The sequence below is a fragment of the Aquarana catesbeiana genome, linkage group LG09, assembly GCF_042186555.1.
Source record: "Aquarana catesbeiana isolate 2022-GZ linkage group LG09, ASM4218655v1, whole genome shotgun sequence".
Classification (NCBI taxonomy): domain Eukaryota; kingdom Metazoa; phylum Chordata; class Amphibia; order Anura; family Ranidae; genus Aquarana; species Aquarana catesbeiana.
In genome coordinates this window covers 321283401-321306363 of record NC_133332.1, presented here as the reverse complement: position 1 = coordinate 321306363, position 22963 = coordinate 321283401, and the positions used below count along the sequence as shown (strand labels likewise).

The 22963-nt window shown below is 52.3% G+C and overlaps 1 protein-coding gene across 1 annotated transcript in view; it reads right to left on the bottom strand.

The window, feature by feature from the left end:
* Nucleotides 1-22963, bottom strand: part of MED12 (mediator complex subunit 12) — a gene marked incomplete in the record, with an annotated part of 77054 nt that overhangs the window by 20851 nt on the left and 33240 nt on the right. Inside the window, 12 exon segments of the mRNA XM_073600801.1 lie at nt 2370-2483; nt 2618-2719; nt 6055-6175; nt 6314-6458; nt 7977-8204; nt 8733-8864; nt 10542-10705; nt 10839-10982; nt 15222-15340; nt 17282-17426; nt 17715-17879; nt 19343-19423. Of these exon segments, the coding sequence (XP_073456902.1) occupies nt 2370-2483; nt 2618-2719; nt 6055-6175; nt 6314-6458; nt 7977-8204; nt 8733-8864; nt 10542-10705; nt 10839-10982; nt 15222-15340; nt 17282-17426; nt 17715-17879; nt 19343-19423 (1660 nt within the window).

Genomic DNA, 22963 nt, shown 5'->3' with positions numbered 1-22963 from the left:
TATACAGGCCTGACACTCAATGCAGGTCCCTTATATACAGGTCTGACACTCAATACGGGTCCCTTACCATATACAGGTCTGACACACAATGCGGGTCTCTTACCATATACAGGTCTGACACACAATGCGGGTCTCTTACCATATACAGGTCTGACACACAATGCGGGTCTCTTACCATATACAGGTCTGACACTCAATGGGGGTCTCTTACCATATACAGGTCTGACACTCAATAGGGGTCTCTTACCATATACAGACCTGACACTCAATGCGAGTCTCTTACCATATACAGGTCTGACACTCAATGGGGGTCTCTTACCATATACAGACCTGACACTCAATGCGGGTCTCTTACCATATACAGACCTGACACTCAATGAGGGTCTCTTACCATATACAGGCCTGACACTCAATGGGGGTCTCTTACCATATACAGGTCTGACACTCAATGGGGGTCTCTTACCATATACAGACCTGACACTCAATGCGGGTCTCTTACCATATACAGACCTGACACTCAATGCGGGTCTCTTACCATATACAGGTCTGACACTCAATGAGGGTCTCTTACCATATACAGGTCTGACACTCAATGGGGGTCTCTTACCATATACAGGTCTGACACTCAATGCGGGTCTCTTACCATATACAGACCTGACACTCAATGCGAGTCTCTTACCATATACAGGTCTGACACTCAATGGGGGTCTCTTACCATATACAGACCTGACACTCAATGCGGGTCTCTTACCATATACAGACCTGACACTCAATGCGGGTCTCTTACCATATACAGGTCTGACACTCAATGAGGGTCTCTTACCATATACAGGCCTGACACTCAATGGGGGTCTCTTACCATATACAGGTCTGACACTCAATGGGGGTCTCTTACCATATACAGGTCTGACACTCAATAGGGGTCTCTTACCATATACAGACCTGACACTCAATGCGGGTCTCTTACCATATACAGGTCTGACACTCAATGCGGGTCTCTTACCATATACAGGCCTGACACTCAATGGGGGTCTCTTACCATATACAGGTCTGACACTCAATGCGGGTCTCTTACCATATACAGGCCTGACACTCAATGGGGGGTCTCTTACCATATACAGGCCTGACACCCAATGCAGATCCCTTACCATATACAGGTCTGACACTCAATGCGGGTCCCTTAAATACAGGCCTGACACTCAATGCGGGTCCCTTATATACAGGTCTGACACTCAATACGGGTCTCTTACCATATACAGGTCTGACACACAATGCGGGTCTCTTTCATATACAGGTCTGACACACAATGCGGGTCCCTTATATACAGGCCTGACACTCAATGCGGGTCCCTTATATACAGGTCTGACACTCAATACGGGTCCCTTACCATATACAGGCCTGACACTCAATGCGGGTCCCTTATATACAGGCCTGACACTCAATGCGGGTCCCTTATATACAGGTCTGACACTCAATACGGGTCCCTTACCATATACAGGCCTGACACTCAATGCGGGTCTCTTACCATATACAGGTCTGACACACAATGCGGGTCTCTTTCATATACAGGTCTGACACACAATAGGGGTCTCTTACCATATACAGGTCTGACACTCAATGCGGGTCTCTTACCATATACAGACCTGACACTCAATGCGGGTCTCTTACCATATACAGACCTGACACTCAATGCGGGTCTCTTACCATATACAGACCTGACACTCAATGCGGGTCTCTTACCATATACAGGCCTGACACTCAATGGGGGTCTCTTACCATATACAGGTCTGACACTCAATAGAGGTCTCTTACCATATACAGACCTGACACTCAATGGGGGTCTCTTACCATATACAGGCCTGACACTCAATGCGGGTCTCTTACCATATACAGGCCTGCCACTCAATGGGGTCTCTTACCATATACAGACCTGACACTCAATAGGGGTCTCTTACCATATACAGACCTGACACTCAATGGGGGTCTCTTACCATATACAGGCCTGACACTCAATGGGGGTTTCTTACCATATACACGCCTGACACTCAATGGGGGTCTCTTACCATATACAGGCCTGACACTCAATGGGGGTCTCTTACCATATACAGGCCTGACACTCAATGCGGGTCCCTTATATACAGACCTGACACTCAATGCGGGTCTCTTACCATATACAGGCCTGACACTCAATGGGGGTCTCTTATATACAGGCCTGACACTCAATGCAGGTCCCTTATATACAGGCCTGACACTCAATGTGGGTCTCTTATATACAGGCCTGACACTCAATGGGGGTCTCTTATATACAGGCCTGACACTCAATGCGGGTCCCTTATATACAGGCCTGACACTCAATGCGGGCCGCTTACCGAGCATGAATACGGCTTTGAGAACAGCGAACAGCGCTCCAGGGACAATGCGGTTCTGTGCGGCTGCGAGAAGATGGCGGTCGCAGGAAGAGCGAATCCCAAACGTTGCTCTGTCTAATAAAAGCACAGAAAATCCATAAAAAAATAAATACATTTGTAAATATTGACATTTCTGAAGAAATAAAACCAGTAGATGATGTGGAGATGTCTCCATTATTATTATTATGTTGTAATAAGTGATGACTTACTGCCGTCCGGTTCATAGGGGTTCAGCTGAGGCGTCTTGAAGAGATGCAGCAAAATGCGACATGTGAGGCGCGCTCCGGGCTCCGAGTCTTGTTCACTACAAGCTGCAAGAGCAATGAGAGGAGATTTATCTCCGGGGGTGTATAATAGATTGGGGGGGGGGTGTATAATAGATTGGGGGGGGGTGTATAATAGATTGGGGGGTGTATAATAGACTGGGGGGTGTATAATAGATTGGGGGGGGGTGTATAATAGATTGGGGGGTGTATAATAGATTGGGGGGTGTATAATAGACTGGGGGGGTGAATAATAGACTGGGGGGGTGAATAATAGATTGGGGGGGGTTGTATAATAGACTGGGGGGGTGTATAATAGACTAGAAGGGTGTATAATAGATTAGGGGGGTGTATAATAGATTAGGGGGGTGTATAATAGATTGGGAGGGGTGTATAATAGATTGGGGGAGTGTATAATAGATTGGGGGGTGTTGTGGGGTATATAATAAATTGGGGGGTGTATAATAGATACACACACAAACATATCTCTCTCATGTGTGTATATATACACATTAAACACACACACACACACACACATATATATATATGTTTATTTTATTTTTTGGGAGTTCCTCCACTTTGAAATGTTGTTTTTATCTTTTCTTTTTCCGATTCCCTTTTTATTACCCGTGGGCTGTCGGGTGTTTGTGTTCGGCACAAATGTACTATTGAAATGTAAGTAGACAATCTGCACTCTTGTGATATATAACAGAGGGAGGCGTTATTGGCGTTATTTATGAAGCTTCGCAGTCTCAATCTGCTGCTTCTAACACTTCCTACACAACGCACAACATTCAATACTTTGCTTCTGTGGAAGGAGAAGACGACGGGCAGGCACTGCCAATCCGGGGTAAGTGTCGCCATTTGTAGATTTGCTATGATGTCTGTTGCAGTGAATTTTTTATTTCACGCAAAAGATAAAAATGAATATGCTACTAAATGGTTATGGCTTCATTTACACTTTAAATGTGTTCTATGTATTATGGAACTTTAACAATAACAGAATACCATCCCTGAGCAGACGAACCCCACAGAGGTCAGTAGGAGAATCCGCAAAGAGCAGCAGGAGACACAGAAGATGCAGGGGAAGCAGGGGACACGAGTCAAAAAGAGACACAGGGGACGCAAGAGACACAGGGAACACGAGTCAAAAAGAGACACAGGGAATACGAGTCAAAAAGAGACACAGGGGACGCAAGAGACACAGGGGACGCAAGAGACACAGGGGACGCAAGAGACACAGGGGACGCAAGAGACACAGGGGACGCAAGAGACACAGGGGACGCAAGAGACACAGGGGACGCAAGAGACACAGGGGACGCAAGAGACACAGGGGACGCAAGAGACACAGGGGACGCAAGAGACACAGGGGACGCAAGAGACAGGGGACGCAAGAGACACAGGGGACGCAAGAGACACAGGGGACACAAGAGACACAGGGGACACAAGAGACACAGGGGACACGAGTCAAAAAGAGACACAGAGGACACAAGAGACGCAAGAGACACAGGGGACACGAGTCAAAAAGAGACACAGAGGACACAAGAGACACAGGGGACACAAGAGACACAGGGGACACAAGAGACACAGGGGACACAAGAGACACAGGGGACACGAGTCAAAAAGAGACACAGAGGACACAAGAGACGCAAGAGACACAGGGGACACGAGTCAAAAAGAGACACAGAGGACACAAGAGACACAGGGGACGCAAGAGACACAGGGGACGCAAGAGACACAGGGGACGCAAGAGACACAGGGGACGCAAGAGACACAGGGGACGCAAGGCAGGTAAGCATAACATCTTATTTAACCCCTTCAATACTGGGCACTCTCCCCCCCCCCCCCTTCCTGCCCAGGCGCCAATTTTCAGCGCTGTTGTACTTTGAATGACAATTATGCGGTCATGTAACACTGTACCCATATGAAATTTTTATCATTTTTTCCTCACAAATAGAGCTTTATTTTGGTGGCATTTGATCACTGCTGGGGGTTTTATTTTTTGTGCTATAAAAGACGACCGAAAAGTTTGAAAAAAAGGTTTTCTTTGTAAATATAGGTTTTCTCCTTCACTGATGGACACTGATGGGTGGCACTGATGGGCACAGATAGGTGGCACAGATGGGTGGCACTGATAGGAAGACATTTGGCAGGCATTGGTAATGGACACTGACTAGCAGCATTTGTGGGCACTGATTGGCATATTTTGGGCACTGTGATCCCTGGTGGCCGTGGGTGGCATTCCTGGTCATCCATCCGTGGTGTCCATCCCTGGTGGTCCAGTGTGGGCATCCGCGGGGAGGGGGAATGCGCTGATAATCAGCGCAGACCCTCCCTGTCAGGAGAGCCGCCGATCAGCTCTCGTCTACTTGTGTCTGCCAGAGTGACACGGCGCACCACCAATCGCCGCATGCCCCCCACGGGCGCACGCCGGCAGTTATCCTGGAAGACGTCATATGACGCCCAGTCAGGATAACTGAACCACCGTCTGGCCGTCATTTTGCTATAGGCCGGGCGGAAAGTGGTTAAAAAAATATTCTGCCTTTATTATCACTTTAACCACCTTCTTTTTCCCCCCCGTGGAGTAGAACTTCCCTGTCTAGTAATGAGGATTCCTCCGGGGGAAGGTCCCATGTTGGGGTTCTCAGGGAAGGTCCCAGTTGGCGTTCTCAGGGAAGGTCCCGTGTTGGGGATCTCAGGGAAGGTCCCGTGTTGGGGATCTCAGGGAAGGTCCCGTGTTGGGGATCTCAGGGAAGGTCCCGTGTTGGGGATCTCAGGGAAGGTCCCGTGTTGGGGATCTCAGGGAAGGTCCCGTGTTGGGGATCTCAGGGAAGGTCCCGTGTTGGGGATCTCAGGGAAGGTCCCGTGTTGGGGATCTCAGGGAAGGTCCCGTGTTGGGGATCTCAGGGAAGGTCCCGTGTTGGGGATCTCAGGGAAGGTCCCGTGTTGGGGATCTCAGGGAAGGTCCCGTGTTGGGGATCTCAGGGAAGGTCCCGTGTTGGGGATCTCAGGGAAGGTCCCGTGTTGGGGATCTCAGGGAAGGTCCCGTGTTGGGGATCTCAGGGAAGGTCCCGTGTTGGGGATCTCAGGGAAGGTCCCATGTTGGGGTTCTCAGGGAAGGTCCCTGTTGGGGTTCTCAGGGAAGGTCCCTGTTGGGGTTCTCAGGGAAGGTCCCTGTTGGGGTTCTCAGGGAAGGTCCCGTGTTGGGGTTCTCAGGGAAGGTCCCTGTTGGGGTTCTCAGGGAAGGTCCCTGTTGGGGTTCTCAGTGTAGTTCCACTTTAAGGATAGAGAAATGAATAGAAGGAGCAGAAGAAGGAATAGTATACAGTATAATCCCCCTCCCCCACACACAACAGATTTATTGCTGAATAAATATAACTGACCTGCAGTGAGCAGGGACGGGATGGCGGCGCAGCGGATTAGATCCTCCAGTGAAAAGCATTGGCGAGCGACCAGGATTGCAACAAATATAGCGAGGGAGTCGTGAAACGAAAGATCGCTCACCTGAGGAGGCAAAAAAAAAAAAAAAATTGGTAACCCTTTGGAGGAATATTCCCCGTCCACCTATAAGAGGAAATCCCGGGGTTCAGCCCGGATACAATGGGAAGAAAATAAAAATGGATCCTGGATATAAAAACTCACATCTACGTTGCACAGAAGGTCGTTGAAGCCGCAGGTTCCGTTGTTGGATGAGCAGCAGAGAGCCTTGAGAACACCCAACCATTCCGAGCTCAGATCCTTACAGGCCCCAGTCAGCTCCGCACACAGGATGGCGATGTCATTCACCCTGCAGAGTATAAACAGGACTACCATGTGACCCCTCATCCTATGACATCACTCCCCCCTTTATATATGACCCCTCATCCTATGACATCACTCCCCCCCTTTATATATGACCTCTAATCCTATGACATCACTCCCCCCCTTATATATGACCCCTCATCCTATGACATCACCCCCCTTTATATATGACCCCTCATCCTATGACATCACTCCCCCCCCTTTATATATGACCCCTCATCCTATGACATCACTCCCCCCCCTTTATATATGACCTCTAATCCTATGACATCACTCCCCCCACCTTTATATATGACCCCTCATCCTATGACATCACTCTCCCCCCTTTATATATGACCTCTAATCCTATGACATCACTCCCCCCCCTTATATGTGACCCCTCATCCTATGACATCACCCCCCTTTATATATGACCCCTCATCCTATGACATCACTCCCCCCCTTTATGTATGACCTCTCATCCTATGACATCACTCCCCCCCTTTATATATGACCCCTCATCCTATGACATCACTCCCCCCCCTTTATATATGACCGCTAATCCTATGACATCACTCCCCCCCCCTTTATATATGACCTCTCATCCTATGACATCACTCCCACCCCCCTTTATATATGACCTCTCATCCTATGACATCACTCCCCCCCCCTTTATATATGACCGCTCATCCTATGACATCACCCCCCCCCCTTTATATATGACCTCTCATCCTATGACATAACTCCCCCCCCCCCTTTATATATGACCTCTTATCCTATGACATCACTCCCCCCCTTTATATATGACCTCTTATCCTATGACATCACTCCCCCTTAATATATGACCCCTCATCCTATGACATCACTCCCCCCCTTTATATATGACCCCTCATCCTATCACATCACTCCCCCCCCCTTTTTATATGACCTCTTATCCTATGACATCACTCCCCCCCTTTATATATGACCTCTTATCCTATGACATCACTCCCCCTTAATATATGACCCCTCATCCTATGACATCACTCCCCCCCCCTTTATATATGACCTCTCATCCTATCACATCACTCCCCCCTTTATATATGACCTCTCATCCTATGACATCACTCTCTCCCCCCCTTTATATATGACCTCTTATCCTATGACATCACTCCCCCCCTTTATATATGACCTCTTATCCTATGACATCACTCCCCCCCTTTATATATGACCTCTTATCCTATGACATCACTCCCCCTTAATATATGACCCCTCATCCTATGACATCACTCCCCCCCACCTTTATATATGACCCCTCATCCTATCACATCACTCCCCCCCTTTATATATGACCTCTCATCCTATCACATCACTCCCCCCTTTATATATGACCTCTCATCCTATCACATCACTCCCCCCCCCCCTTTATATATGACCTCTCATCCTATGACATCACTCCCCCCTTTATATATGACCTCTCATTCTATGACATCACTCCCCCTTTATAACTGGCCGTGTTGCCTGTAATATCCCCTCCCCCCCTCACCTGTCTATGTCATGGTCTCCCACACACACATGTACGAGGGCATTGCAGACAAAGCTGTAGCGGTTGGTGGGCGTGTCTCTCAGGAGTTTTCCCAGCATGCCGCAGTTATAGCTGTGAGCGGACGGGTTGATGATGGTGTCCAGCATGAATTCCTGTTCCCACAACATGTTGGAGTCAGACGGATCCACAATGCAGTAGATGGTGTTCTTCACCTTGGAGCAGAAATCACTGAACAACAAAAGGTGAGAAGGTGAACGATCCGAAATATCTGAAGTATATGTAACAACCAACTACAGGCTAAACCTAAACGAGTATTACACATGTCCCCGCCCCTCCCTATGCCGACTAACCTGTGTGAAAGAGATGTATGTACTTACCTGTTTTCAGCACGCTCCCGTCACGTGATCCGGCTCCCCCGTCTGTTGGTAGCGGCAGCTGCAGGGGAGAAGAGGGAGCTCTGACACCGGCTGGGCCGTAGAAGCCTACGGCGTCACCGCTCCAGGCTTTACCAGCTGTTGTTGGAGCACTCTCTCTCCTCTCTTCTCCCCTGCAGCTGCCGCTGGATGACACAAGGGGATCACATGACAGGACAGAAAATAGGTAAGTATATATGTCTTTCTTACACAGCACAGGTGATAGGAGGGGGGAGGGGACGGCTTTGAGGTTAGTTTGCTCTGGAATTCCGCTTTGCGATGTACCGTAAGGTAGCTCCGCCCCTTTACAGAGCACAATGAAAGAATGTTCCCCGTCACCCACCTGAACAGTTCTCCATATTTGCTCTTCAGATGGCTGCAGTACATGTACAGATCATAGAGGTAAGCCAGAATACATCGCTCAGCGGAGGAGCCGTCCGACCGGTTCATGCCGTGCTTCACAACGCCACACAACCTGTAATACGAGAAAAACATTTCTTAAAGCGGAACTCCGACCTCACCACCCAGTGCCCCATCATTGGTGTCAGTGAGAGGAATATTGCCCCATCATTGGTGTCAGTGGGAGGAATAGTGTCCCATCATTGGTATCAGTGGGAGGAATATTGCCCCATCATTGGTGTCAGTGGGAGGAATAGTGCCCCATCATTGGTGTCAGTGGGAGGAATAGTGCCCCATCATTGGTGTCAGTGAGAGGAATAGTGTCCCATCATTAGTATCAGTGGGAGGAATAGTGCCCCATCATTGGTGTCAGTGAGAGGAATAGTGTCCCATCATTAGTATCAGTGGGAGGAATAGTGTCCCATCATTGGTATCAGTGGGGGGAATAGTGCCCCATCATTGGTATCAGTGGGGGGAATAGTGTCCCATCATTGGTATCAGTGGGAGGAATAGTGTCCCATCATTAGTATCAGTGGGAGGAATAGTGCCCCATCATTGGTGTCAGTGAGAGGAATAGTGTCCCATCATTAGTATCAGTGGGAGGAATAGTGCCCCATCATTGGTGTCAGTGAGAGGAATAGTGTCCCATCATTGGTATCAGTGGGGGGAATAGTGTCCCATCATTGGTATCAGTGGGAGGAATAGTGCCCCATCATTGGTGTCAGTGGGGGGAATAGTGTCCCATCATTGGTATCAGTGGGAGGAATAGTGTCCCATCATTGATGTCAGTGGGAGGAATAGTGCCCCATCATTGGTATCAGTGGGAGGAATAGTGTCCCATCATTGGTATCAGTGGGAGGAATAGTGTCCCATCATTGATGTCAGTGGGAGGAATAGTGTCCCATCATTGATGTCAGTGGGAGGAATAGTGCCCCATCATTGGTGTCAGTGGGAGGAATAGTGTCCCATCATTGATGTCAGTGGGAGGAATAGTGTCCCATCATTGGTATCAGTGGGAGGAATAGTGTCCCATCATTGGTATCAGTGGGAGGAATAGTGTCCCATCATTGGTATCAGTGGGAGGAATAGTGTCCCATCATTGGTGTCAGTGGGAGGAATAGTGCCCCATCATTGATGTCAGTGGGAGGAATAGTGCCCCATCATTGGTGTCAGTGGGAGGAATAGTGTCCCATCATTGGTATCAGTGGGAGGAATAGTGTCCCATCATTGATGTCAGTGGGAGGAATAGTGTCCCATCATTGATGTCAGTGGGAGTAGTGCCCCATCATTGGTGTCAGTGGGAGGAATAGTGTCCCATCATTGATGTCAGTGGGAGGAGTAGTGCCCCATCGTTGGTGTCAGTGGGAGGAATAGTGTCCCATCATTGATGTCAGTGGGAGGAGTAGTGCCCCATTGTTGGTGTCAGTGGGAGGAATAGTGCCCCATCATTGGTATCAGTGGGAGGAATAGTGTCCCATCATTGGTGTCAGTGGGAGGAATAGTGTCCCATCATTGATGTCAGTGGGAGGAGTAGTGCCCCATCATTGGTGTCAGTGGGAGGAATAGTGCCCCATCATTGGTATCAGTGGGAGGAATAGTGCCCCATCATTGGTGTCAGTGGGAGGAATAGTGCCCCACAGTGTGAGCAAAGGGCCCCATCGGGCCCCCCGTAGTCTGCAGTTATTACAATAAAGCTTTGATATAAATATAATGAGAAGGGTCTTCTCTGTAGATCGGTGAACGTTGCTCTCACCCCTCGAAGACCTGCGCCGTCTGCTCCTGGTTGAGGATCAGGCACGTGTTGTAATGTCTCAGGACGGCCACAATACACAGACACAGGCCCATCGTGTAACTGCCAACCAGGTTGGAGGATTTCAGCAGGAGCTCCGCTTCCACCACGCTCAGCTCATTTAACAGCTGGGGGGAGGGGGAGAAGGAAAATGAGAGATGGAGAACGACGTCAGAGAACTGAAACAAAAGCACGCTCGTCACACGGAGAATAAAATCAGGAGACGCAGGGGGGAGGGGGGAAAATAATGAGGATTCACACCTGGATGGCAAAGTCGATGAGGCCGCTGATATTCAGAGAATACTCCATCAGGTCGAAGATGAACTGCACGTGCTGCACCAGGGGGAGGTGGTAGGACAGGCCGAGGGCGAAGCTCGTGATCTGCTCCAACACGTTCCGGGAAACCTAGAAGCAAACAGAATCGTCCACTTCAGTTCCTAACACGGCACACCATGGGACCCCCAACCATGGAACTTCTGTTAAAGCTGAACTCCGGCCACACAAGACCTCGCTCACACATCGACCTCCATACAAAGAAAAATGAAGGATGCCGCTTTAGGCTCCGGTAGGTCCCAATCTCCAGTCAACCACTGGGAGTGCAGGCAGGGAAAGGGTTCAGCTCTATAGAAGTCAGTAAAGAAAGGAAGTCCCGAGAACCTCACATTACACGCAACCAAAGAGTAGAAGCAGCCCTCTCCGACGCGTTTCGACTAAGATCTGTGGGTGGGACGAAACATGTAGGTGAAGCAGCCTAAAAAAGTCTAAGCTGAGTCTGCTTCTACTCTTTACATGAGGGGGGTGTGTGATGTGCTGCTCTTAAAACCTTCTTTAACTCACACGGGGCACACCTAAGGCCTGGCTCACACGGGGCACACCTAAGGCCTGGCTCACACACAAGGCCTCGCTCACACGGGGCACGCACAAGGCCTCCCTCACACGGGGCACGCACAAGGCCTCGCTCACACGGGGCACGCACAAGGCCTCGCTCACACAGGGCACACACAAGGCCTCCCTCACACGGGGCACACACAAGGCCTCCCTCACACGGGGCACACACAAGGCCTCCCTCACACGGGGCACACACAGGGCCTCCCTCACACGGGGCACACACAGGGCCTCCCTCACACGGGGCACACACAGGGCCTCCCTCACACGGGGCACACACAGGGCCTCCCTCACACGGGGCACACACAGGGCCTCCCTCACACGGGGCACACACAGGGCCTCGCTCACACGGGGCACACACAGGGCCTCGCTCACACGGGGCACACACAGGGCCTCGCTCACACGGGGCACACACAGGGCCTCCCTCACACGGGGCACACACAGGGCCTCGCTCACACGGGGCACACACAGGGCCTCCCTCACACGGGGCACACACAGGGCCTCCCTCACACGGGGCACACACAAGGCCTCGCTCACACGGGGCACACACAGGGCCTCGCTCACACGGGGCACACACAGGGCCTCGCTCACACGGGGCACACACAAGGCCTCGCTCACACGGGGCACACACAAGGCCTCGCTCACACGGGGTACACACAAGGCCTCGCTCACACGGGGCACACACAAGGCCTCGCTCACACGGGGCACACACAGGGCCTCGCTCACACGGGGCACACACAAGACCTCCCTCCCACAGGGCACACACAAGACCTCCCTCACACAGGGCACACACAAGACCTCCCTCACACACAAGGCCTCGCTCACACGGGGCACACACAGGGCCTCGCTCACACGGGGCACACACAAGGCCTCGCTCACACGGGGCACACACAAGGCCTCGCTCACACGGGGCACACACAAGGCCTCGCTCACACGGGGCACACACAGGGCCTCGCTCACACGGGGCACACACAAGACCTCCCTCCCACAGGGCACACACAAGACCTCCCTCACACAGGGCACACACAAGACCTCCCTCACACACAAGGCCTCGCTCACACGGGGCACACACAGGGCCTCGCTCACACGGGGCACACACAAGGCCTCGCTCACACGGGGCACACACAAGGCCTCGCTCACACGGGGCACACACAAGGCCTCGCTCACACGGGGCACACACAAGGCCTCGCTCACACGGGGCACACACAAGACCTCGCTCACACGGGGCACACACAAGACCTCCCTCACACGGGGCACACACAAGGCCTCGCTCACACGGGGCACACACAAGGCCTCGCTCACACGGGGCACACACAAGGCCTCGCTCACACGGGGCACACACAAGACCTCCCTCACACGGGACACACACAAGACCTCCCTCACACAGGGCACACACAAGACCTCCCTCACACGGGACACACACAAGACCTCCCTCACACAGGGCACACACAAGACCTCCCTCACACAGGGCACACACAAGACCTCCCTCACACAGGGCACACACAAGGCCTCGCTCACACAGGGCACACACAAGACCTCCCTCACACAGGGCACACACAAGACCTCCCTCACACGGGACACACACAAGACCTCCCTCACACAGGGCACACACAAGACCTCCCTCACACGGGACACACACAAGACCTCCCTCACACAGGGCACACACAAGACCTCCCTCACACAGGGCACACACAAGACCTCCCTTACACGGGACACACACAAGACCTCCCTCACACAGGGCACACACAAGACCTCCCTCACACGGGACACACACAAGACCTCCCTCACACAGGGCACACACAAGACCTCCCTCACACAGGGCACACACAAGGCCTCGCTCACACAGGGCACACACAAGACCTCCCTCACACAGGGCACACACAAGGCCTCGCTCACACAGGGCACACACAAGACCTCCCTCACACAGGGCACACACAAGACCTCCCTCACACGGGGCACACACAAGGCCTCCCTCACACGGGGCACACACAAGACCTCCCTCACACGGGGCACACACAAGGCCTCCCTCACACAGGGCACACACAAGACCTCCCTCACACAGGGCACACACAAGACCTCCCTCACACGGGGCACACACAAGGCCTCCCTCACACAGGGCACACACAAGGCCTCGCTCACACAGGGCACACACAAGACCTCGCTCACACGGGGCACACACAAGGCCTCGCTCACACAGGGCACACACAAGGCCTCGCTCACACAGGGCACACACAAGACCTCCCTCACACAGGGCACACACAAGACCTCCCTCACACGGGGCACACACAAGGCCTCGCTCACACGGGGCACACACAAGGCCTCGCTCACACGGGGCACACACAAGGCCTCGCTCACACAGGGCACACACAAGACCTCCCTCACACAGGGCACACACAAGACCTCCCTCACACGGGGCACACACAAGACCTCCCTCACACAGGGCACACACAAGACCTCGCTCACACACAAGACCTCCCTCACACAGGGCACACACAAGACCTCCCTCACACAGGGCACACACAAGACCTCCCTCACACGGGGCACACACAAGACCTCCCTCACACAGGGCACACACAAGACCTCGCTCACACACAAGACCTCCCTCACACAGGGCACACACAAGACCTCCCTCACACGGGGCACACACAAGGCCTCGCTCACACGGGGCACACACAAGGCCTCGCTCACACAGGGCACACACAAGACCTCCCTCACACAGGGCACACACAAGACCTCCCTCACACAGGGCACACACAAGACCTCCCTCACACGGGGCACACACAAGACCTCCCTCACACAGGGCACACACAAGACCTCCCTCACACAGGGCACACACAAGACCTCCCTCACACGGGGCACACACAAGACCTCCCTCACACGGGGCACACACAAGACCTCCCTCACACAGGGCACACACAAGACCTCCCTCACACGGGACACACACAAGACCTCCCTCACACAGGGCACACACAAGACCTCCCTCACACAGGGCACACACAAGGCCTCGCTCACATGGGGCACACACAAGACCTCCCTCACACAGGGCACACACAAGGCCTCGCTCACACAGGGCACACACAAGACCTCCCTCACACAGGGCACACACAATGCCTCGCTCACACAGGGCACACACAAGGCCTCCCTCACACGGGGCACACACAAGACCTCGCTCACACAGGGCACACACAAGACCTCGCTCACACACAAGACCTCGCTCACACGGGGCACACACAAGACCTCACTCACACGGGGCACACACAAGGCCTCGCTCACACGGGGCACACACAAGACCTCGCTCACACACAAGACCTCCCTCACACGGGGCACACACAAGACCTCCCTCACACAGGGCACACACAAGACCTCCCTCACACACAAGGCCTCGCTCACACAGGGACCACAGAAAAAAAATGAAGGATGTCGCTTTAGGCTCTGGTTGGTCCCCATCTGTCGCCACCTGCTGGGAGTGCAGGCAGGGAAAGGGCTCAGCTCCATAAAAGACAGTAAAGAATGGAAGTCCTGAGAACCGCACATCACACACAACCCTCGTGTAAAGAGTAGACGCAGCCCCCTCCGACGCGTTTCGACTATGCCCTGTGGGTGGAACCAAACACGTAGGGGGAGTGGCCTGGGCTGAGTCTGCTTCCACTCTTTACATGAGGGTTTTGTGTGATGTGTGTCTCTCGGGAGCTCCTCTCATTCACAAAAAAAAAAGGAAGCAATAAAAATAAATCTTTAACCCCTCCCCCCGGTAGTTACCTGAGCTGTGACTTGGTGCTGATCGAAATGTGAGAGCTGCTGAAAACGGCTGAAAATTTCCTCGGCTGTGGGGAATGCCTCCGGCTTGGCCCGGCGTTTGCGTTGCCCTTCATTGGACCCTGTTCAGAGAGTCACTGTTCATTAATCTGCTCCTGTCACATCTCTGTGTGTTCCCAGCATTCAAGTGGTTGTAAACCTCAGACATGAAATCTGAACAAAGCATTTCCCTCTATAGTGTGTACTTGTCCCACTCCAGAGCACCAAGTGACATTTCTGTCTGCTGCCTCTGATATCTGCAGGAGTCACTTCTGACAAGTTTACCTGACACCAAGAGATAAAAGGGTGACAGGGGAGGAAACTCCAGCATACAGCCTGTGATTGACAACCTCAGCTCTGTACCTGTGTGCTGTGTGAAGGGGCGTGTGTCCCTGACCTCCAATCAGCTCTCAGAGCTCTCCTCACATAGAGTAGCTTCAGCTCCCCACTCCCTGCTTTCTGAAAGCTCAGACAAGCTGTATAATATGTGGACTTTGAATGGCTGTAGAGGGCTGCAGTAATGAAGGAAGCGGGGGGGAGGAATGAAGGAAGCGAGAGGAGGAATGAAGGAAGCGAGAGGAGAATTGAAGGAAGCGAGAGGAGAATTGAAGGAAGCGAGAGGAGAATTGAAGGAAGCGAGAGGAGAATGAAGGAAGCCAGGGGGGAATGACGGAAGCGAGAGGAGGAATGAAGGAAGCGAGAGGAGGAATGAAGGAAGCGAGGGGAGGATTGAAGGAAGCGAGGGGAGGATTGAAGGAAGCGAGGGGAGGATTGAAGGAAGCGAGAGGAGGAATGAAGGAAGCGAGAGGAGGATTGAAGGAAGCGAGAGGAGGAATGAAGGAAGCGAGAGGAGGAATGAAGGAAGCGAGAGGAGGAATGAAGGAAGGGGGAGGAGGAATGAAGGAAGCGAGAGGAGGAATGAAGGAAGCGAGAGGAGGAATGAAGGAAGCGAGAGGAGGAATGAAGGAAGCGAGAGGAGGAATGAAGGAAGCGAGAGGAGGAATGAAGGAAGCGAGAGGAGGAATGAAGGAAGCGAGAGGAGAATTGAAGGAAGCGAGAGGAGGAATGAAGGAAGGGGGAGGAGGAATGAAGGAAGCGAGAGGAGGATTGAAGGAAGGGGGAGGAGGATTGAAGGAAGTGAGGGGAGGAATGAAGGAAGCGAGAGGAGGAATGAAGGAAGCGAGGGGAGGAATGAAGGAAGCGAGAGGAGGATTGAAGGAAGCGAGAGGAGGAATGAAGGAAGCGGGAGGAGGAATGAAGGAAGCGAGAGGAGGAATGAAGGAAGCGAGAGGAGGAATGAAGGAAGCGAGAGGAGGATTGAAGGAAGCGAGAGGAGGAATGAAGGAAGCGGGAGGAGGAATGAAGGAAGCGGGAGGAGGAATGAAGGAAGCGGGAGGAGGAATGAAGGAAGGGGGAGAAGGAATGAAGAAAAGGGGGAGGAGGAATGAAGGAAAGGGGGAGAAGGAATGAAGGAAGCGGGAGGAGGAATGAAGGAAGCGGGAGGAGGAATGTAGGAAGGGGGAGGAGGAATGAAGGAAGGGGGAGAAGGAATGAAGGAAAGGGGGAGGAGGAATGAAGGAAGGGGGAGGAGGAATGAAGGAAAGGGGGAGGAGGAATGAAGGAAGGGGGAGGAGGAATGAAGGAAAGGGGGAGAAGGAATGAAGAAAAGGGGGAGGAGGAATGAAGGAAAGGGGGAGGAGGAATGAAGGAAAGGGGGAGAAGGAATGAAGGTAGCGGGAGTAGGAATGAAGGAAGGGGGAGGAGGAATGAAGGAAGGGGGAGAAGGAATGAAGGAAAAGGGGGAGGAGGAATGAAGGAAAGGGGGAGAAGGAATGAAGGAAAAGGGGGAGGAGGAATGAAGGAAAGGGGGAGGAGGAATGAAGGAAAGGGGGAGGAGGAAGCTGGGGACAACAATGGAGTACTGAGAGGGTAAGTACGGCTTGCCACTATTTATATATAGTCACAGTGGGTGAGTCTTATATACATTTTTTTTTTTAATCCTGGTGTTCCAGGCCGGTTCTTACCCGTCTCGGCGGTGCTCTTCCGGTTCAGCACCTTCAGGATGTCTCTTGTGATCTTCTTGATGACATGGCGAGCGTCGTCTCTCTGCCGGCCCACCCCAAACAGAACTACCAACCGCTGGTTACATTCATGGCTGCACGATTCTTCCTGGAATGCAGAGCGGATGAACAAAAAGGTAGAATAAGATCAGCAAAAATATTAAAATAAAAAGTATTTAAAAAAAAAATAAATAAAAAAGAAAAAGAAGAAAGAAGAACATTTTTTTGGTTTTGAATGGAGTGGGGACGGGTTAAAACGTTTGATTTTTCAGAGCTCAGTTAGAAAGATTTCTGCTGACTTATCGGCACAGTGACAGGAAGTGGGGGAAGGTCTGTAAACGTCATGATTTGGGAGGGGGAGGGGTCAATCCTATTGTCCATGTAGTACACCCCTTACCTGTGGAATGGGGAAATGTGTGGCATACTGGATGTGCCGCGGCTGATCATAGAGGGAAGCCAGAGGTCCATCGGATGCTGGAGGCTTCACCGTACGACGCGTTTCACAATCTCCTTCATCGGGTCCTGGGCTCCGCCCCTCGCAGCGCATCGCAGGAGAGAACATCTGCAGAATCATTACAGAGCACACCATAAAATGTACAGACACACTGGAAGGGATTTACATACAGCCATAGGGATCATTTACACTCGCTTCAACTTTAAAAACACACAATAAAGCGCCCACCGCTTCACCATGATTTTCCAATGTGGTTTTTACGCTTCGGTGAAGCTTTGATGAAGCTTGGCAAAATGCCCCATGTGTTTTGATTTTCTATTTGTTTTAAAGGGGCCCAGCAGAACCCCAGCTCATTAGTTCCCTCATTCAGCAGATCCCCAGCTCATTAGTTCCCTCATTCAGCAGATCCCCAACTTCTTAGTTCCCTCATTCAGCAGATCCCCAGCTTCTTCGTTCCCTCATTCAGCAGATCCCCAACTTCTTAGTTCCCTCATTCAGCAGATCCCAGCTCATTAGTCCCCTCATTCAGCAGATCCCCAACTTCTTAGTTCCCTCATTCAGCAGATCCCAGCTCATTAGTCCCCTCATTCAGCAGATCCCCAACTTCTTAGTTCCCTCATTCAGCAGATCCCAGCTCATTAGTCCCCTCATTCAGCAGATCCCCAGCTTCTTAGTTCCCTCATTCAGCAGATCCCAGCTCATTAGTTCCCCCATTCAGCAGATCCCCAACTTCTTAATCCCCTCGTTCAGCAGATCCCCAACTTATAAGCACCCTTGTTCAGCAGATCCCAAGCTTCTTAGTTCCCTCATTCAGCAGATCCCCAGCTTATAAGCACCCTCACATTCAGCAAATCCCTGCTCAGTAGTACCCCCAGCTTTGCTGATCCCCCGGTTTGCTGATCCTCCTCTCTCTCTCTTTCTCTCTGGTCTCCGCTCACCTCCCACTTTATTCCTCCCACACTTCTCACCACATGTGACATTGCGAGTTTCTCCTGCTCTGGTCCCCCAGCTCTGCGGATCAGTCCTCTCTCTCCGTTCCTCGCTCACCTTCCCCTATAACATTCCCACTTTCCACATCACGTGTGCCGTCTGCTAGTTGTTCTACCCCAGTCCGGACCCCCCTCACCTTCCCGCTACACACCAGATATCTGGCACCAGACACTCCCAGGATATATACACCTGAACCGGAAGTGACTGCTGGCGACACCTTTTCAGTGCACTTGTTGGTTTCCCAGTGCATCCTGGGATATCTCATACCTGCAATACCTCCAAAACAAAAAAGAAGCTAACTGAATAAAAGGTGCTGAATGGGTGACCAGGACTGTAAGGTGACCGTTTTATTTAGTGGGAGGAGTCTTGATGATCGGCATTTAGAGCGCTTTAAAAAAAAGAAGTGTCCAATGCCACATTCTGATCAAGTGTAAGCGAGTCCTTAAAGGAACAGTACAGGGTTAGACACACATGGGAACAGACCAAACCAGCACCCTACAAGAAGAGACCTCATACAGCTATGAGCACCTCAATATCCACCCTCTATTACCATCCCCCACAAGGAATATACAATATCTTACTGGGAATTCACTCTTCTCCATGTCATCAAATAGGGCCCCTGTGCTGTGCTCGATGTCCATGGTTTCCGATAGAGTCGTGTCCTAAGATAGAGAGAGAAAGGGGAGGGGCAAACGGGTCAGACCAATCCCGGGACAGGAACGTTTATTATGCATGACGAAGGTAAAACAAAAACTCATCCATATAAAATGAGGAGGTCGTGGAAGTTAAAGCGGAACCCCGAACAGCTGAATACATATATGGGGGCGGTTTTACCTGCCAAATGATTTGTATTTCTGTCCATCCAGTTCTGGAATTTACAAAGCTCTGCCACACAGCACAGCCTGGAGCTCTGACTTTTCTCTACTGCAGTTAAAGGGATACTAAAGGCATTCATTTTTTTTTTTTTTTTAATAAAGAAACGTGTGATACTTACCTGCTCTGTGTAATGGTTTTGCACAGAGCAGCCAAATTCTTTTCTGGTTGGGTCCCCCCCACCAGCGGTCCTGGCTCCTCCCCCCTGAGTGCCCCCCTAATAGCAAGCCTCTTGCAGGGAGGGGGGGGGGGCAGGCACTTGAGCAGGCGCACTCCTGAGCCGCGCTCCCGTGAATAGACATTGCCCATTCATACACAGAGCCTGGATTGGCCCCGCCCCCCCCCCCCCCCCCCACTCTATCCCCATTGGCTCACTGACTTCCAATGGCTCCTGCTGTAGTGTGAGCCAATGAGGAGAGAGAGACCCAGGAGACACACTGCTCTCAGGCACATCGATGGATCGAGATGGGGCTCAGGTAAGTATAAGGGGGGGCTGCACCCACAAAAACCTTGAGCCTTTACAATCACTTTAAGTCAGGGGTAGGCAACCAGTATCCCCCCCAGCTGTTGTGGAACTACATTTCCCACAAGGCATTGCATGGCTGGCAGTATCAATTACTCCCAGAGGCATGATGGGACTTGTAGTTCTGCAACAGCTGGAGGGCCCCCAGGTTGCCTCCCCCTGCTTTAAGTAAATACTACCAGGTCTTGTTCTCACACTCAGCCTGTGAGTGGACAATGAGAGATTAAGCAGAAGACTGCTGAGCTCATCTCTCTGCTCTCCCCACCTATCAGCATTGTTCCTTGTTAGAACATAACATCTACAGCACAACGGATTGGCTTATTGTGCAGCTTCTCCCGCTCCCAGTCTGAGCTCTGCTGTGCAGGGCCAAGGAGGCAGATACCGGTTATTTACACTGCTCGCTTTTACAAAAACACCAAAAAACACCATAGATTTGGGGGGGACATACCGGCATTACTTGTTTTCTTATTACCTTTGAAGCTGAGCTCCAGGCAGACAATAGAGCTCAATAGTGTATTCATAACAACACAATGAACGCAAACCCACCCCCAGCACTTCCTCCTCCTCCCCCGCTAGGTCTGCTCCCCCCCCCCCACCGTGGCACGTTCAATAGAAGACACATTAGGGGAGCGCTGACCCCAGAAAGAGAAGAAAACAAGCCTGAAATCCACGTCTGAAGGGGGCTCGGGTCAATGAGAGGGTCCCTGAGGGAGAATTTAAAGGACCCCAATTATCTGGAGTCAGTCCGGAGACACTTTATTTTTAATGACAAAAGTTTAGAAGAAAAAGACAAAATCTGGTGCAGTTCTGCATGTTAACCAATCAGCTTACAGCCTTTTTTTATCAAAGCTTCACTGAACAAACTGAAGTGAGAAGCTGATTGGCTCTCAGAATCTGGTGCACAGCTGCATCAGATTCTGAGTGCTCCAGATTTAATAAATCTCCCCCAATGTGTGTGTATGTACGGGTTCCCGTGTGCCCCCCCTCAGAGGACAGAGATCAGATGCCCCCCCTCAGAGGACAGAGATCAGATGCCCCCCCTCAGAGGACAGAGATCAGATGCCCCCCCTCAGAGGACAGAGATCAGATGCCCCCCCTCAGAGGACAGAGATCAGATGCCCCCCCTCAGAGGACAGAGATCAGATGCCCCCCCTCAGAGGACAGAGATCAGATGCCCCCCCTCAGAGGACAGAGATCAGATGCCCCTCCACAGAGGGCAGAGATCAGATGCCCCCCCTCAGAGGACAGAGATCAGATGCCCCTCCACAGAGGGCAGAGATCAGATGCCCCTCCACAGAGGACAGAGATAAGATGCCCCCCTCAGAGGACAGAGATCAGATGCCCCTCCACAGAGGGCAGAGATCAGATGCCCCTCCTCAGAGGACAGAGATCAGATGCCCCTCCACAGAGGGCAGAGATCAGATGCCCCTCCTCAGAGGACAGAGATCAGATGCCCCTCCACAGAGGGCAGAGATCAGATGCCCCTCCTCAGAGGGCAGAGATCAGATGCCCCTCCACAGAGGACAGAGATCAGATGCCCCTCCACAGAGGACGGAGATCAGATGCCCCTCCACAGAGGACAGAGATCAGATGCCCCTCCTCAGAGGGCAGAGATCAGATGCCCCTCCTCAGAGGGCAGAGATCAGATGCCCCTCCTCAGAGGGCAGAGATCAGATGCCCCTCCTCAGAGGACAGAGATCAGATGCCCCTCCACAGAGGGCAGAGATCAGATGCCCCTCCTCAGAGGGCAGAGATCAGATGCCCCTCCACAGAGGACAGAGATCAGATGCCCCTCCACAGAGGACGGAGATCAGATGCCCCTCCACAGAGGACAGAGATCAGATGCCCCTCCACAGAGGACAGAGATCAGATGCCCCCCCCTCAGAGGACAGAGATCAGATGCCCCTCCACAGAGGACAGAGATCAGATGCCCCCCCTCAGAGGACAGAGATCAGATGCCCCCCCTCAGAGGACAGAGATCAGATGCCCCTCCACAGAGGACAGAGATCAGATGCCCCTCCACAGAGGGCAGAGATCAGATGCCCCCCCCCAGAGGACAGAGATCAGATGCCCCTCCACTGAACGGGTTCCTGTGTGCCCCCCTCAGAGGGCAGAGATCAGATGCCCCTCCACAGAGGACGGAGATCAGATGCCCCTCCACAGAGGACGGAGATCAGATGCCCCTCCACAGACGACGGAGATCAGATGCCCCTCCACAGACGACGGAGATCAGATGCCCCTCCACAGACGACGGAGATCAGATGCCCCTCCACAGACGACGGAGATCAGATGCCCCTCCACAGAGGACAGAGATCAGATGCCCCTCCACAGAGGACAGAGATCAGATGCCCCTCCACAGAGGACAGAGATCAGATGCCCCTCCACAGAGGACGGAGATCAGATGCCCCCCCTCAGAGGATGGAGATCAGATGCCCCTCCACAGAGGACAGAGATCAGATGCCCCTCCACAGAGGACAGAGATCAGATGCCCCTCCACAGAGGACAGAGATCAGATGCCCCTCCACAGAGGACAGAGATCAGATGCCCCTCCACAGAGGACAGAGATCAGATGCCCCTCCACAGAGGACAGAGATCAGATGCCCCTCCACAGAGGACAGAGATCAGATGCCCCTCCACAGAGGGCAGAGATCAGATGCCCCTCCACAGAGGGCAGAGATCAGATGCCCCTCCACAGAGGGCAGAGATCAGATGCCCCTCCACAGAGGACGGAGATCAGATGCCCCTCCACAGAGGACGGAGATCAGATGCCCCTCCACAGAGGGCAGAGATCAGATGCCCCTCCACA